This window comes from Oryctolagus cuniculus, chromosome 3 (assembly GCF_051225735.1).
Source record: "Oryctolagus cuniculus isolate XC-2025 breed Fujian yellow rabbit chromosome 3, ASM5122573v1, whole genome shotgun sequence".
NCBI lineage: Eukaryota > Metazoa > Chordata > Mammalia > Lagomorpha > Leporidae > Oryctolagus > Oryctolagus cuniculus.
In genome coordinates, this window is record NC_142869.1 from 66,297,391 (window position 1) to 66,313,635 (window position 16,245).

At 43.0% G+C, this 16,245-nt stretch overlaps 1 protein-coding gene and 1 pseudogene across 12 annotated transcripts in view; both read left to right on the plus strand.

Moving 5' to 3' along the window:
* The window catches only part of CHN1 (chimerin 1), a 260,367-nt gene that overhangs the window by 220,331 nt on the left and 23,791 nt on the right, over window positions 1–16,245 (plus strand). For all 11 annotated transcript variants that reach the window (XM_089328121.1, XM_051848491.3, XM_008258770.5 and 8 more), the window contains one exon: window positions 12,512–12,596. In XM_089328121.1, coding sequence (XP_089184247.1) covers window positions 12,512–12,596 — 85 coding nt within the window. The remainder of the gene's footprint in view (window positions 1–12,511; window positions 12,597–16,245) is intronic.
* LOC149127365 (prefoldin subunit 4 pseudogene) lies at window positions 7,119–8,179 on the plus strand (annotated as a pseudogene). The gene has a single exon (XR_016230786.1). The product of XR_016230786.1 is annotated as a prefoldin subunit 4 pseudogene (transcript).

The window sequence follows — 16,245 nt, forward strand, 5'->3', positions numbered from 1 at the left end:
TTCCAGGCCAGCTCTCTGCTGTGGCCAGGGAGTGCAGTGGAGGATGGCCCAAGTGCTTGGGCCCTGCACCCCATGGGAGACCAGGAGAAGCACCTGGCTCCTGCCATCGGATCAGCACGGTACGCCGGCCACAGTGCGCCAGCCACAGTGGCCATTGGAGGGTGAACCAACGGCAAAAAGGAAGACCTTTCTCTCTGTCTCTCTTTCACTGTCCACTCTGCCTGTCAAAAAAAAAAAAAAAAAAGAAAAAAATTAGGACCACTTTTACCAGGGCTCTGAAAGGGGTTTTAGCCACATAGTTTAATAATTTCCCATGCATGTTTCTCAAGACTTCTTCCTGTGTCTTGGAAGAACACTTCAGTTCCTACTGTAGTGTTTGTTAATAGTACTTCTTCAGATGACAGTTTTACAATGAATCCAGAGAGAAACTGAAACCTAGTTTGTAGAGGTAAATTAATGTTAGACTTAGCTTTGGGTAACTGTGGCTACCAAGATAATGCTGACTGACCTGAAGCTTTTTGTGTGTGTTCATTATGCATCTATAATGTGGGTAGAAGGATTTTCTGTCACTCAGCTATAGATTGAAAAGTTGCTTTAAATTGTACAACCAAGTTTTTTTTTTAATATTTATTTGAAAGTTACAGAGAAAAAGGGAAAGAGTAAGTTTCCATCCACTGGTTCACTCCCCAGCTGGCCCCTGGACCTGGGCCAGTCTGAAGCTAGGAGCTTCTTCCAGGTCTTCCACGTGGGTACAAGTGCCCAAGCAGTTGGGCCATCTTCCACTACTTTCCCAGGCATATTAGCAGAAAGCTAGATTGGAAGTGGAGCAGCCATGACTCAAACCAGTGCCGTAAAAGGCAGCTTTAGCCACTATGCCACAGCACCTACCCTGGTTTATTTTTTTTTAATTATGACTATGTAATATAACTTTTTTAAAAGATTTATTATTTATTTGAAAGTCAGAGTTACACAGAGAGATGAGAGGCAGAGAGAGAGAGGTCTTCCAACGGCTGGTTCATTCCCCAGATGGCCACAATGGCCAGAGCTACGCAGATCCAAAGCCAGGAACCAGGAGCTTCTTCTGGGTTTCCCATGAGGATGCAGGAGCCCAAGGACTTGAACCATCTTCTTCTGCTTTCCCAGGCCACAGCAGAGAGCTGGATCAGAAGTGGGGTAGCCAGGTCTCGAGCCAGCCCCTATGTAATATAACTTTAAGAGATTGGTATTTTGAAGTATTTATTCACGGTGTTGATTTTTAATTACTTGAATACCCTCTTTCATCCAAGTAATAAAGCTAATTTTCAAAATAGAAGTGGTTTAGATTATTGCATTTGGCATTTTTAAGCCTTGGCCATGATTCAGTTTGAGGTGAAGCTGTCAGAGAAGGGCAGGTGTTGTGGTGCAGTTAAGCCACCACTTAGGATGCCGACCTCCCATATCATATCAGACTACTGGTTTGACTCCCAGCTACTCCACTTCCCATCTAGCTGCCTGCCAATGCTCCTGGAAAGCAGCAAATAGTGGCTCAAGTATTTGAGTCTCCGACACCCCCATGGGAGACCAGGATGGAGTTCCTGGCTCTAGTCTTCAGCCTGGCCTAGCCCTATCATTGCCATTTGGAGAATAAACCTACAGAAGATCTCTGTGTCCCTCTTCCTTTCAAATAAATAAGTCTTGAAAGAAAAACAAAATAGGCTTCAATAATTGGTGCTTGAAATCGGAAACAGAAGCCCTTTACAAAAAAAAAAAAAACAATTTTAAAAGTAAGCTATTGGGGCCACCGCCTGCAGAGATGCTGGTTCAAATCCCGGCTGCTCCACTTCCGATCCAGCTCTCTGCTATGGCCTGAGAGAGCAATAGAAGATGTCCCATGTCCTTGGGTCCCTGCAGCCACTTGGGAGACCTGGAAAGAGCTCCTGGCTTCTGATTTCAGACAGACACAGCTCCAGCCATTGCAGCCATTTGGGGAGTGAACCAGTAGATGGAAGATCGATCGATCAGTCTCTCCCTCTGCCTCTCTGTAACTATGCCTTTCAAATAAATAAGTAAATCTTTAAAAAAAAAAAGCTATCAGAAAAAGCTTAAGAAATTTGCTTTGGATTTGCTAAAATTTGCTTTAAAAAATCCCTAACTTTTGAAATTATAGGTTTTATAACACTTCAAAGAACCCTATTTTGAAATAAAAAATGTTTTCGTTACTGATTATTATTTTTATTTTTTGACAGGCAGAGTGGACAGTGAGAGAGAGAGAGAGAGAGAAAGGTCTTCCTTTGCCGTTGGTTCACCCTCCAATGGCCGCCGCGGTCGGCGCACTGCGGCCGGCACACCGTGCTGATCCGATGGCAGGAGCCAGGAGCCAGGTGCTTTTCCTGGTCTCCCATGGGGTACAGGGCCCAAGCACCTGGGCCATCCTCCACTGCACTCCCTGGCCACAGCAGAGAGCTGGCCTGGAAGAGGGGCAACCGGGACAGAATCCGGCGCCCCAACCGGGACTAGAACCCGGTGTGCCGGCGCCACTAGGCGGAGGATTAGCCTAGTGAGCCACAGCGCCGGCCACTGATTATTATTTTCGTGTTATTCTATAATCTATACCTGATATCATGCTTAAAAAAAAGTGCATTTTCCATGTTCTGATTCCAGGTTTCAAATGGATGCTTCTACATAAAGAACCACTCTTCCAGCTTAGAACAGAACACTGAACACAACTGTGTGTGTGTGTTCTAGCATTAATATGGTTATATATGGTCCTAAGTACATTCACTTTTTGGACTGTATTGATTCAGCTATAATTCTAGAGATATTTTTCCCTCACAACTGTAGTCATGGGGTAGGGAGGGCTGAGCAGATTATAAATGGATTAGTAAAAAGTTTAAACTTTCAATAAGCAGCCTTATATTGAATTACGGTATGTATACTATTATGAATAGAAAATAATTTATCATTTTCATATTTTTATAAATCAATTAATACCTTTCTAATAATCATCATGTGAGAGCAGAACTAAATTACAGTAAGACTAGTGTTGTTACAGTCTGACCGTATTGTATTAGCTGCTTCTTGTAGTCACTTCCCATGTTTAAAAGGACATCATTTGTGGTCTGGCCAGTCAATGTCTAATAGGCTTTTAGAGTGCTCCCCTTATTTTTGAAGTTTTCTCCCTCTTGAAACATTAGGGTGCCAGTTTTCTGTCATTGTCATCCACTTCAAAATGATACTTCAGACCATATAAAGTCCTTGGAGGTTAATGTGTGCCTCACACAGACTGCCAGCTCTCCCTGCCAACATCAGCGTAGTATAGCCGGGTGCCTTCACCAGCTCTTTGCCTCCCTCACCTCTGCTGCTGCCCGATGGCTGTGTCCGCCTGCTCTCCTGGCTGCTCACCTGCTGTGAGCACTGCTGAGAGCTGTGTCAGCGAGTGCCGGGTGCATTCCTTCTGCCTTTCCTACATATCCATTCCGTCAGGACAACAGGACTAGACACAGCCAGTGTAATGTCCGTGCCAGTAGCTTAACTGTACCCAAACCTCACTGTTAATGACTTTTCCTCAATAGTTTTAAGGCAACTAGCAGTTTTGACTAGATTTAAAAACAAGAAGGTATTGCCCCCCCCCCTTTTTTTTGACAGAGTTATAGACAGTGAGAGAGAGAGAAAGGTCTTCCTTCCGTTGGTTCACTCCCCAAATGGCCGCCACGGCCCGCACTGCACCGATCCGAAGCCAGGAGCCAGGTGTCTCCTCCTGGTCTCCCATGGGGTGCAGGGCCCAAGCACTTGGGCCATCCTCCACTGCCCTCCCAGGCCACAGCAGAGACCTGGACTGGAAGAGGAGCAACCGGGACTAGAACCCGGTGCCCATATGGGATGCCGGTGCCACAGGCGGAGGATTAACCAAGTGAGCCACGGCACCGGCCCAAGAATGTATTGCCTTAACACAAGAGCTACCCCTATTTTAAGTTGCCCTCCCTGCCTTTTGAACTCCTCTGTGGTTTAATGTATTTACTGCAAATGATGCACAGCCAGTGCTGTACATTCTCTTTTCATGCTATAATACCTTGAATCAAAATACTGAAGGGGCCAGGGTTGTGGTGCAGTGTGTGAAGCCAGGCCTTGTGACACCGTATACCATATAGGAGTACCAGTTTGAGTCCCAGCTTCTGATTCGGATCCAGCTTCCTACTAATGTGCCTGGGAAGACAGCAGAGGATAGCCCCAGGCCTTGAGAGGATAGCCCCAGTCCAAGCTGTTGTGACCATTTGGGGAGTAAAACAGTGGATGGAAGGTAACTCTGTGTGTGTGTGTCTTTCAAATAAATCAATCTTTTAAAAAATACTTTTAACTGAAATGGTAAAACTACAGCTAAAATTCTATGTCATATGAACCAGAGTGCTTAAAACTATCTTGGTAAGACTAACATTGGCCACTTAAAAGAGTACATTCTGGTTGCCCTAAAGATAAAACAGCATGTGGGGAGCTGGGCTGGGGGGTGTTCTTGCCCAGCTGTCTGCCTACCTACATTGCTTTTGTTTTGATTGTGATCATCTGTTCTCTCCATCACCCAGTACCATGCTGGAAAGCTGACTCAGAGCCTCCCAAATGAAAAATTGCCACTGAAATGTCACTGTCACCTTCCCAAGCAAAAATTTCCTCTAATGTTCTTATTGCCTCCAACATGGCCTCCATTTGAAGCAGGCTTTGCAGGCATGCTCCTTAGCTGTTGGCATTCAAGCTTGTTTCCAAAGGTTGTATGTTTTGGCTTGGAGGGATAATGAAGATAATGCTGAATTTTTCTTTATCTTCCCATAACATGTATTTCTCTTTAGTTGCTTGTTATTGGCATTCAAGCTAGAGATGTGAATGCTTAAAACATGATGAGAAGTGGGGGTGTTAATTTTTTTTAAAGATTTTATTCTATTTGAGAGTTATAGACAGTGAGAGGGAGAGACAGAGAGAGGTCTTCCTTCCATTAGTTCACTCCCCAAATGGCCACGACAGCCAGAACTGCGCCGATCCAAATCCAGGAGCCAGGCATTTTCTCCCAGTCTCCCACGTGGGTGCAGGGGCCCAAGGACTTGGGCCATCTTCTACTGCCTTCCCAGGCCACAGCAGAGAGCTGGACTGGAAGTGGAGCAGCCGGGACTCAAACTGGCGCCGCAGATAGAAGATCAACCTACTGCGCCATGGCGCCAGCCCCAAGGGGGTGTTAATTTTCTTATGTAAGCCAGGATTTTAATCATGTAACAGCAAGCCCAAACTGCCTTCAGTTTTTACCTAGGTCAGTGCCAGGAGATACTTGACACACAGCCTATGCCACATGGGTCCCTCAGTAGCCCAGTGGCCTCCAAACCAACTTTTTCATCCTAGTTTTAACCAGTACCTTCACTGACAAGATTCTTGGGGTCCATCAGATAATCCAGTCTTTCATCTCTTTCAACAAAGTGATTAACTTTGAAAGAATTGTTCACACGTGAAAAGCAGCACCAGATGCCATGGTAATAAAGTTGTCTTTTTCCAGTTGCCAAAGAGGCCTTTAAAATTTGTTGACTATGCCCCTTGTTCATTAAGGCGCGATTCATGCCATGTACTGTGTCACTTTGTCAAGACAGACCAAAAGCTTAGGAGGTGGCATAGAATAAATGTCTGTGGCCCTCCTATAAGGTTGCTTTTCTTGGGACATCCTTGACTTTACTAATAATGTTCTAGGCTAAAAACCGATGGCTCCTTTGAATGGTCTTACCACAACACACTCCCCAAAAGAATCCTTTTTTGTAAACTGATCAAATGGTGTGTTTGAATAGCTTTCAGGGGAAAATGGTGCTTCTTATAAAGGAATTGGTCACTCTCCCACTTTACAAACCTAGTGCATGTCTTTGAGGTCATGGAGTGAATATGAACAGCAGAAGGCCGCTTCAGCTTATAAGAAGCAGTAACTAACAACAGAATGCATGTAATAAAGATGCTCCTAGCATCTCATTTATCACAAGCCCACTGCCCACCAGCCTCAATGATGAGAAACACAGATTAGAAGACAGAGTTGTTTCATTTTCAAAAAAGGCCTTCTAGAGTTAGATGACAAACACATTTTCTTGCCATATATTTGGTGCTGGCAAAAATCTGTCATCCTATTTCACAGTTCACATGGGGCAGGCGCTTAACCTAATGGTTAAGGTACCCACCTTCCATATCGGAGTGCCTGCATTTGATACCTGGCTCTGGCCCCAGATTCCAGCTTCCTGCCAGTGCAGACCATGGGAGGCAGCAGTGATGGCTCAAGCAATGTACCTCTGGCACCCACATGGGAGACTCAGCCTCCTGGCCCAACCCAGTCCTGACCTTTGTGGCTTCTGGAGAGTCAACTAGCACCTGGGACTCACCCTCTCTGCCTCTTAAGTAAGTTAATTTCTTTAATTAGTGATTAGAAAATGGAGAAACGAGTGAGGAAGCAAGAGAAAGAGGTGACAGAATAAGAGAAAAACAAAACAAACTTAAGAACACATAAAAATTCAGGGTTAGAATAAAAATCACATTTTTTTAAATGACACATGAAAGTTTCACATGATGAGTGTGTTAGCTGTGTTTGTTGTAAATGACACCAGTAGTTCTATTTCCCTGAATGCTGGCCAGTTGAAGATTTTTAGTGTCCACTGTGTATTTCAGGACACTATTGCATTTCAGGCAAAAGCGACTCTCAGATGTGGGCCCAAGCCCCTGTACCTCTGGTGAACCCTTCCAAACCCACTTTCTCCCATACCCTACCTACTTCTTTCTTAGCATCCATAAGCAGAAAGACTCCCCAAGCTGCAACTTTTGATCTTTCAGTTATTATATTTTGAATGCCCATTTCTTTCATTAAATGTTTCTAACTGAATCATTTTCAAGATAGATAATTCAAAAATAACCATATCTGACAACAAAAGTTTCAGCAGACATCAGTGCCCATAGAGTTGTCTGCAGGAAGTTCGTAACCACCTTTATGCCTTTGACTTCTGTGAGATCAACATTTAGGTTCCACGTATGCATGAGATCGCATAGTACTTGTCTTTCTTTGCATGGCTGATTACTCACACATCTACAGTCTGGTCATTGACAGCGGTGCTAAGAACACTCATTGGAGGAAGGACAGTTTTCAGGAAGTGGTGCTACAGAGCTAAAGGAAGAAATAGAAGTAAAAAAGAAACAACTCCAAAATTTAGAAGATGCTTGTGATGACATCATGCTTGCAGAGGATGACTGCTCGATGATTCCTTATCAGATTGGTGACATTTTCATCAGCCACTCGCAAGAAGAAACACAGGAAATATTAGAAGAGGCAAAGAAAAATTTGCAAGAAGAAATTGACGCCTTAGAATCCAGAGTGGAATCAATTCAACGAGTGTTAGCAGATTTGAAAGTTCAGTTATATGCAAAATTTGGGAGCAACATAAACCTTGAAGCTGATGAAAGTTAAACATTTTATAAAATTTTTAAATTTGTTTAATAAACTTGAATATTGTTTAAAAAAATAAGTGGTGCTGGAAAAAATAGATAGCCACATAGAATGAAACTAGACCCTTATCTCTCACCATGTACAAAAGTCAACTCAAAATGTTACTTAAATGTAAGACCTGAAACTTTGAAGCTAGAAGAAAACTTAAGGGAAGTGTTTCAGGACATTGAAATGGGCAACAATTTTTGAGATCAGACCCCAAAAGCATAGCGAACAAAAGTAAAAGTAGACAATTGTGATTTCATCAAATTAAGAGCTACTGTACAGCAAAGAAAACAAGCAACAGAATGAAAAGATAACCTACTGAATGAGAGAAAATATTTGTAAGCAGTGCATCTGACAAGGGATTAATAACCAGAATATAAACAAAACTCAACTAAATAGCTACAAACAAAAATCCAGTTAAAAAGTAGACAGTGAATCTACGCGGACATTTCTCAAAGGAAGACATAAAAGTGACCAACAGGTGCATAAAAATGCTCAGTGTCACTAATCAACAGGGAAATGCAAATCAAAACCACAAGGACATACCGCCTCAGTCCAGTTAGATTAGCTGTTAACAAAAAGGCAAAAGAGAAGTACTTGGCAAGGCTGTGGAGAAAAGGGAACTCTCGTACACTTTTGGTGGGAATGTTAGCTCAGCCATTTTGAGAACCAATATGGCGGTTTCTCACAGAACTAAACACACAGCTATCTTGTGACCCAGCAACCCCACTATTAGGTATCTATCCAAGGGAAATGAAATCAGCATGTCAGAGACACATCTGCACTTCCGTGTTTATTGCAGTATTATTCACAATACCCAGGAAATGGAAACAACCACAGGGTCTGTCTAGTTAGGAATAGATGAGGAAACTGTGGGACATATATACAGAATACTACTCAGCCATAAGGGGGAGGGAATTTTTTCTACCATGGCTGGAATTGGAGGTCATTATGTTAAGTGAACTCCCTTAGCTTTCCCACCTCCAGACGCTGACCTGCAGTGATTCTTTTGGATGTCCCACCATTCCTGCACAGCCATCCTCTCTGCCCCGACTCCAGGAGAGTAAAAGTGAAAGTCTTTCAGAGCCAGTCACTGTGCCCTGGGTCCCATCTCCATTCAACCCCTCAGGAGTCAAGTTCCATTGGTGGCCCATTTTTCCCTGATTTTTCAACCAGCTCTCCCCAGCTCACCTTCAAACCAGTGCCTCTGCTTTTATACTTTCAAGGGCACCCTCCACAGTCACCAGGCCCCGAGGAACCCCAACATCCCTGGCTTCTTCCCCTAGGATTCAGTTAAGTTCCGAGCCCTGTTGATTGTGGGTCCTAAGTAACTATAGTCTGTCTCTTTCATCACCACCACCTAAGTTCAGATCCACATTTCCCTCCTTCCTGGATGGCTGCCACAGCATCCAGCCTACCTGTTTCATTTGGCTCTAGCCTTGCCCCTTGAAATGGGTCACTCTCCCTAAAACTCTGGAGTAGCCCTGCATTGTTCATGGGCAAGGTATCAATCAGCAGGCATGGAACAGGCCCTGGCTGCCTCGCTAGTCTCCTGCCATACAGTCGTTTCTTCCGCTGGTGAAACAGAACTTTCCTGCAGTTCTGCAAGTACACACCATTCCTCTCATGCCTTGTGCCTTTGATTTTCCTAAACGCACCCTGCGCCAGTGTGCACCTGCACACACACACACTCCCTTTCTCTCTCCCTCTCTGCCTCACAGGCCTGATCCGCTGAGCTGGCTAAAACCTCCTCAGCACACTGGTTCCATCTTAGGCCTGAGCAGTGCCCTGTCCCCACCTCCACTTCCCTCACCCTTTGCACACTTTCATCAGATCATTTTTCTTGCTGTGCTTGTAGGAGAAACTGCATGAATTTTTTGAGTTATATCTTTGTATCATCACTAATAAATGTGAATGAATAAAAATGATTGAATAAAGTCACAATGTTTTGATGCCTTCTAGGGGAATAAGACAGACAAAAGGCCTACAGTAAGCAACATTTTACAAATACAGCACAGAATCATGAAGCCAAAGCTCATAGAACCAAGGGAACTTAAGTATGATTTTTAGATGCAAAAATTCTAAAAGGAATCCAGGTAAACCTTGTTTCAAATATGGAATTTTATAGTAAGCTTCTAGTGCTGCAAAGCCTTTTTCTAGAAGTTTCCAGGAAAGCTACATAGTACACTACCTTCTAAATGATTTTAAAATTTATTTGAAAGAGTTAGGTGGAGAGAGAGGGAGAGAGATGGAGGGATGGAAGGAGTATTCCCTCTGTTGGTTTACCCCCCAAATGGCTGCAACCGCCAGAGCTGGGCCAATCCAAAGCCAAGAGCTTCTTTGGGTCTCCCACATTGGTGCAGGGGCTCAAGGACTTGGGCCATCCTCCACCACTTTCCCAGGCCATAGCAGAGAGCTGGATTGGAAGTGGAGCAGCTGGGACTAAAACAGGTGCCCATATGGGATGCCAACACTGCAGGCTGCATGCCAGGGCTTTAGCCTACTGTACCACAGTGCCGGCCCTCTAAGTGATTTTTAAGATTCATTTATTTGAAAGGCAGAGTTAAAGAGAGAAGAAGAGACAGAGATCTTCCAGCCACCATTTTACTCCCCAGATGGCTGCAACAGCCAGAACTGGGCTAGGCCAAAGCCAGGAGGAGCTTCATGCTGGTCTCCCACATGGGCAGCAGTGGTCCAAGCACTTGGGCCATCTTTCACTGCTTTCCCAGGTGCATCAGCAGGGAACTGGATCAGAAGTGGAGCAGCTGGGACTCAAATCAGTACTCACATAGGATCCTGGCATCACAGGCAGCAGTTTAGCCTGCTGTACCACATGCCAGCACCTCTAGGGGCTGGTATTATGCACTGCAATACCGGTGAGTAATGAGCTCCTAGCCTGGGAAAGCAGAAGATGGCCAGAGTACTTGGGCTCCTGCCACCCATGTGGGAGATCTAGGTGGGATTTCAGGCTCCTGACTTCCACCTGGCCCCACCATGGCCATTAGGGAAGTGAACCAGTGGATGGAAGATCTCTGGGTCTGGCTCATTCTAACTCTGCCTCTCAAAAATAATCTTTAAAAATAAACAATAAAAATAAAACATCTCAGGATAGCTTAGGATGCCTTTAACTTTAAAAAGGTGCCCATGTAATTTCCTAACAGTTGTTTTCTGAGCTCCATGTATCTTTTAATTGTAACGTGGGACTTGCTCTGACAGTTAAAACCCTTTCTTCAGCGTCTGTCTTACTAGTAAACACCTTCGTCACTGTGGCTCTCAGGAAGGCGAGAGAGAGCATTAGTTCTCTGCTGACATCTAGAACTCAATACTTTGTCAAAAATCTTTCCGAGTTATAAACAAAACACCATCCACTCTGGTTTTGCTCTCCTAATGCAACTTTCAGACATTCCATCAGAAGATAATTGGCCATGCTATTTCACTAGTTCCCCTCAAAGTGAGATTGCTTGTTTTATCCATTTTTTTAAAAAAGATGTATTTGATAGGCAGAGTTAGAGAGAGGGAGAAGCAGAGAAAACCGTCTTCCATCGATTGGTTTATTCCCCAAATGGCTGTCTCTGAGGAACATTGACGGACACAGGGACATCACAGAGTATCTGGCTTGATCCTGGGCTCTGCCTGAGCAACTCCAGGAAACGCTTTCAGTTTACAGGCTGTGAACATCACTAACGATCCAGAAGCAGCTGTGTCTGCATTCCTGACCTTTTTCCGTGAAGGACATAGGTGGGATTATGGCTTCCTTTTCAAAAATGAATGTGAAGTTTACTCAGGCTCACTTGGCAGCAACAAGCCCCCCAGCGGATACCTACTGGGAATGAGCTCCGGGTCATCCATTCTAAGACTATTCCAGAATATCTTTAATTGGATATTTGGCCAATAGTATTTTTAATTCTGATATACCATGTATTTCAGTGACTCTAATGTGTACATTTTACCTTTTAATATCTCTGAAACTGGATTTTATCTTGGAATCAATGGCTTGTCTAAGTTGACATGATTGTTCAGAATGGAATAAGTAATGGTATGCCTTAAGTTTGGAGCATGTGTATCTTAAAATCATTTTTCTTTCAAAGGTTTAGTCAATACATTAATATAATGATTGTAAAAATGACAGTCTTAACTGACTTTCATTATTTGCATAGCAATTTTGGCAGATTTTTATGTTGGAATTAAATATTTTGTGATTTTTATTCTTACTGTTTTCTGCAGAAGGAAATGATATATGTGTGTGAAATTATCTTAAGTGGATCTAACTTGTTACAGATTAATTCCTTTTACCTCTCCTTTTTATTTCTCTAGTGCATTTTCATACAGATATATTCAGAGTTGTTCTGTTTTTAATGTTTGAGGTTTGGATTCATTTGCTTCTCTTGTCCCCAATTTTTTTTTATCCAAGTTAATCTAGAATGCCTTCTTTAAAAAAAAAAAAATCATTTATTTGAAGGGGAGAATGACAAAGAGTTCTTTCCATGGGTTCACTCCCTAAATGGCTACAACAACCAGGGCTGCGCCATGAAGCCAGGAACTCCATCCATGTCCCCATGGTTGGTGGGTACCCAAGTACTTTCTCAAGGACATTAGCAGGGAGTGGGATCAGAAGCAGAGTAGCCAAGACTCGAACTGGGGTTCTGATATGAGATGTCAGCATTGCAGGCAGCAGCTTCACTTGCTGCCCCGAAACTCTGGCTTCAGTATCTTCTCATTTTTATGCTTAAAGACCTATAGGTATCTTGGGGCCAGCATTATGGCACATTATGGGTTAAGTTGCCACTTACAATGCCAGCATCCCACATCAGAGTGCTAGTTCAAGTCCAATTCAGTTCCTGATAATGCTGCTGGGAAAAAAAGCAAATCAGACCCTGAAAAAACTTTAACTGCTTGTCAATTTCACTCAACTGGAGTTGATCTAAATGTTGCCATATTTCATTTTCATTACTAACTGGCTTATACAAGTATACTAGACCTTTGAGATGAAACGTCTTCATCCATTGGTTTCCCCTCTTCCTCACCTTGCCACCATTCTTTTTTTAGGTCCATACATTCCGAGGGCCACACTGGTGTGAATACTGTGCCAATTTCATGTGGGGTCTCATTGCTCAGGGAGTGAAATGTGCAGGTAAGAGCACTTTCTGCATCCGTTGATGGAGTCTGTTATAAAGTTAGGAGCAGGGTACACAGAGATTGGTTATGATGCACATATAATAGGCAGGATCCTAGTTTGGTCTTACGCACACACATTACACTGGATTGTCAGGCAGCTGCTTTGGAATATATTACCTGCCTATAACCTTCTTGCATTTGATGGGCAGCAAACTAGGGAACTGGTCTTTAGTCTACTAAAGAGAGAAATCAGCCTTTTGCAAAAAGTCTGATAAAGAGATATGAAAGTTAAGCAATTATATTCAATAGTTGCCTTTAATGTTGCAGTAACTAAATTTATAAGAATTTTTTTTTTACAAAAGCAGTTTACAGGGCCCTATGATTGTTGCCTAGGAAACTGAATTTTAAAGGCAACTTGTCAAACTGAATTGTTCTCACTAAATTTTTGTGGAATGAAATTGAAGCTTTAAAAATTCTGTGAGTTTATCTTCAAACATGGTTACCAACTTCCAAAAAAACACCTACTCACTAATATTTTCTTTGTGACATTTTGAAATCTTGACTATCAAATCCTTTCTGTAAAATGTAATCATGGTATTTTAGGCTTAAATTCAGAAATGTTAAGACTACACATAAGGAAATACCCAACTCAAGGACTTACTAAAATACTTTGTGAAATAAAGTAATTATTCATGTTGTTTGAAATTCGTTTCTGCATTGAATACTGGCCACTTACCAAGTGCTATAAATTCTGTCATAGCCTTAAAAATAATCATCTGAATTCTAAATGTATAGTTCATAAGTGTCTTTCTTGCTATTTAATTCATAAAGTGAAAAAAGTCATCTTCCCTGTCTTTAGCATGCAGCCTTAGACTAAAAAAAGTACACTAAGTATTTCAAAATGGTACCTGTGTTAACTGTCAGATTTATCACTGATAGACCCTCATTTCTCTTGTGGCATGATTTTTAAGTGGAATATTTGTTGTCTATTATGTGTAGCACTCTCTCCAGTCCGATTTGTCTTGTTTCTAATTTGCATTTTCTTGGAAGCTGCAATATGCATTACTTCCGAATGTTCCCAGTCTCTGCTCTCAGTTATTCCCTCAGCATCACTCAAGTGCGGTACGGTGCCAGGCGTGTGTCACCACCAGGCCATGCCACAGGGAGGAGTGGGGTGAGAACTCCACAAGCAGAGACTTGGAACTGTGCAGAGTTGTCATCTAGGAGAGTCTCAGCTCAGAGTCCAATCCAGCAGAACCTCGCTGAAGTAGGAACCCCTGGCTTTGCAAAGGCAAATAGAGAACGGTTTCCAAGGCACAGATCGCCTGCTCTTGGAATGAGGGTCTTGAATCAACTGGATTTGCCTTTCTGAGAAAGCCTGGGCCAGCTTCTTCCTCATTTTAGGACTGTCACGAACATAAGCTTTTCTTTTGCAAGAGTAGTGATGTGTATCATTTATGTTTTTAAAAAGTGAAGGCCATCTTAGTAAGAATTCTGAGTCAGCTATTAGCAGAGAATACTTGAGAATAATCTTTGGTAATATTACATGTGGCAATCCCAAATCACGTTTGAAGGAAATGTTTTGGGACATTTATTACCGTAATAGTGTGAGGGGAAAAAAGGAGAAAGGAAGTGATTCAGCCCCATCCTCACAGCTGCCCACATTAATAGCCTCTACCTCTTACTGAGAGTGAAGGTTGGGAATTGAAAGAAAAGCCTTGAGGAGATTTTCTTTGTGTATTTTAGCTTGTCCTTAAAAGCATTATGTTCTATGCGACTTGAACCAGATTAATGTATAATAAAAGCACAAGTTCAAATTAGTTCTGTTTTCTATGACAGCTAATTAAATTTGGGTTGACAGTGAGATTCTTAGGTGTAAAGGGACTCAGGCTCATGTGGCTTTTGAGCCATCTACTCTATCTAAAACAGAATGGACAGAATTAAGAATTTAAGGAAAGTACCTGTTCACTGTGGAGGGCTGAGTAGTGTCCCAAAGATACCCACTTGCCAGTCCCTGGAACCTGTGGACGTACTGCCTCTCACGATGCAAGGAACTTGGCAGGTATGATTAAATCAAGGATATTGAAACAAGGGAGGTGACCCTTGATGTTGGGGCGGACCATACGGTCACACTCACAAGGGAACTTGTAGGAGGAAGCCAGGAGGATGAAGGTCACAGAATGAGGCGGCAAGGACAGACAGAAGCAGGGGTCTGAGAGAAGATGCCATGCTGCTGGCTTTGCAGGTGGAGGAAGAGGCCACAAGCCAGGGACTGCAGGAAAGCCATTAGAAGCTGGAACAGGCAAGCGGATAAACAGATTCTCCCCCTACCCCTGACTTTGACTTCCTGCCCCCGGAACTGCAGGATCATACATGCATGTTGCGTACAGCACTGAGGTGGTCATTCCTTAGAGCAGCAGTGGGAAACCGACTCACTAGCCACTGACATCGAAGACATTTCCAAAGAAAAATGGCAGGATGACAAGAGCCTTGGGTGATTACTAACATCATAAATAAGAGTGTCAGTTGTTAAATCAACAACGGGAGTCACTGTGCACATGCTCCTCACGTAGGATCTCTGTCCTTAATGTGTTTTACTATGAGAGTTACCGATAACACTACTAGTCGAACAGTACTCTTCATCTTGTGCGGTTGGGTGGGTGCAGTCTGTTCAAATCTTTGCTTAGTATATACTAAGTTGATCTTCTGTATATAAACATAATTGAAAATGAAACCTGACGAAGAGTGGGATGGGAGAGGGAGTGGGAGATGGGAGGGCTGCGGGAGGGAGGGAGGTTGGGGGGGAAGCCACAACAATGCAAAAGTTGCACTTTGTAAATTCACATTTATTAAATTACAAAAAAAAACTTAAAGAAAAATGGCAGGCTCACTGCCTATCAGAAACAGATGGATTTACCTCATTTAGATCTCTAACACGGTTTGCTTAGCTCTGGCTTCTTTTTTGAAAAATTCACCAAGGCAGAAGAGAGCATCTCAGGAATTTTTTTAAGCAGTATTTGCTAAAAGCAGCAATTTTTTATCCCACCCACTCAGCCCCCCCTCCTTTTAAAAACATCTGTGAAAGTATTACATGGGCTCCCAACCACAAAGTTGGCAGAGTTGCTGTAGGACTCAGACTTGATAAAATAACAGATAAGCTGTCCGATGGGGCGTGCACAGCACAGACAACATGGACAGCTAAGAGGGTAGCAGGGACAGCCATGAGAACGAAGGGCTTTATCAAAGCTCAGCAAGAACAGGTGACAGAGGAGACGGTGAACAGTCTTGTCTACTGTGGTCTCCCCCCTTTCTCAAGCCCCTTTAAAGAGTGAAATAATGTTGCAACGGAGTAACTGCAGCCTGGGAGGGGTGCTCCTCTTGCTGAAACATTTATGACCCAAGTAGGCGGCCTGTACCAGTGAAGTTCAAAGGATGGCTGTTGTCCAGAGAGATGAGCTTCCCCAAACTTTTTCCTCTCTCTCTGAAATGTAAGCTTATAGGCTAAAGAAATATATTATGTCATCATTGAGGTTATCAAACATCCTTCTTCAAAGAAACATCATTCCATCAGCATTCCTGAATTACTTTCACTTTAGCTTTGTCGGAATATTCTAGGAAATTAAGGATAGTTACTGTTTTAAGTCAGACACTTCAACTTTTTTATT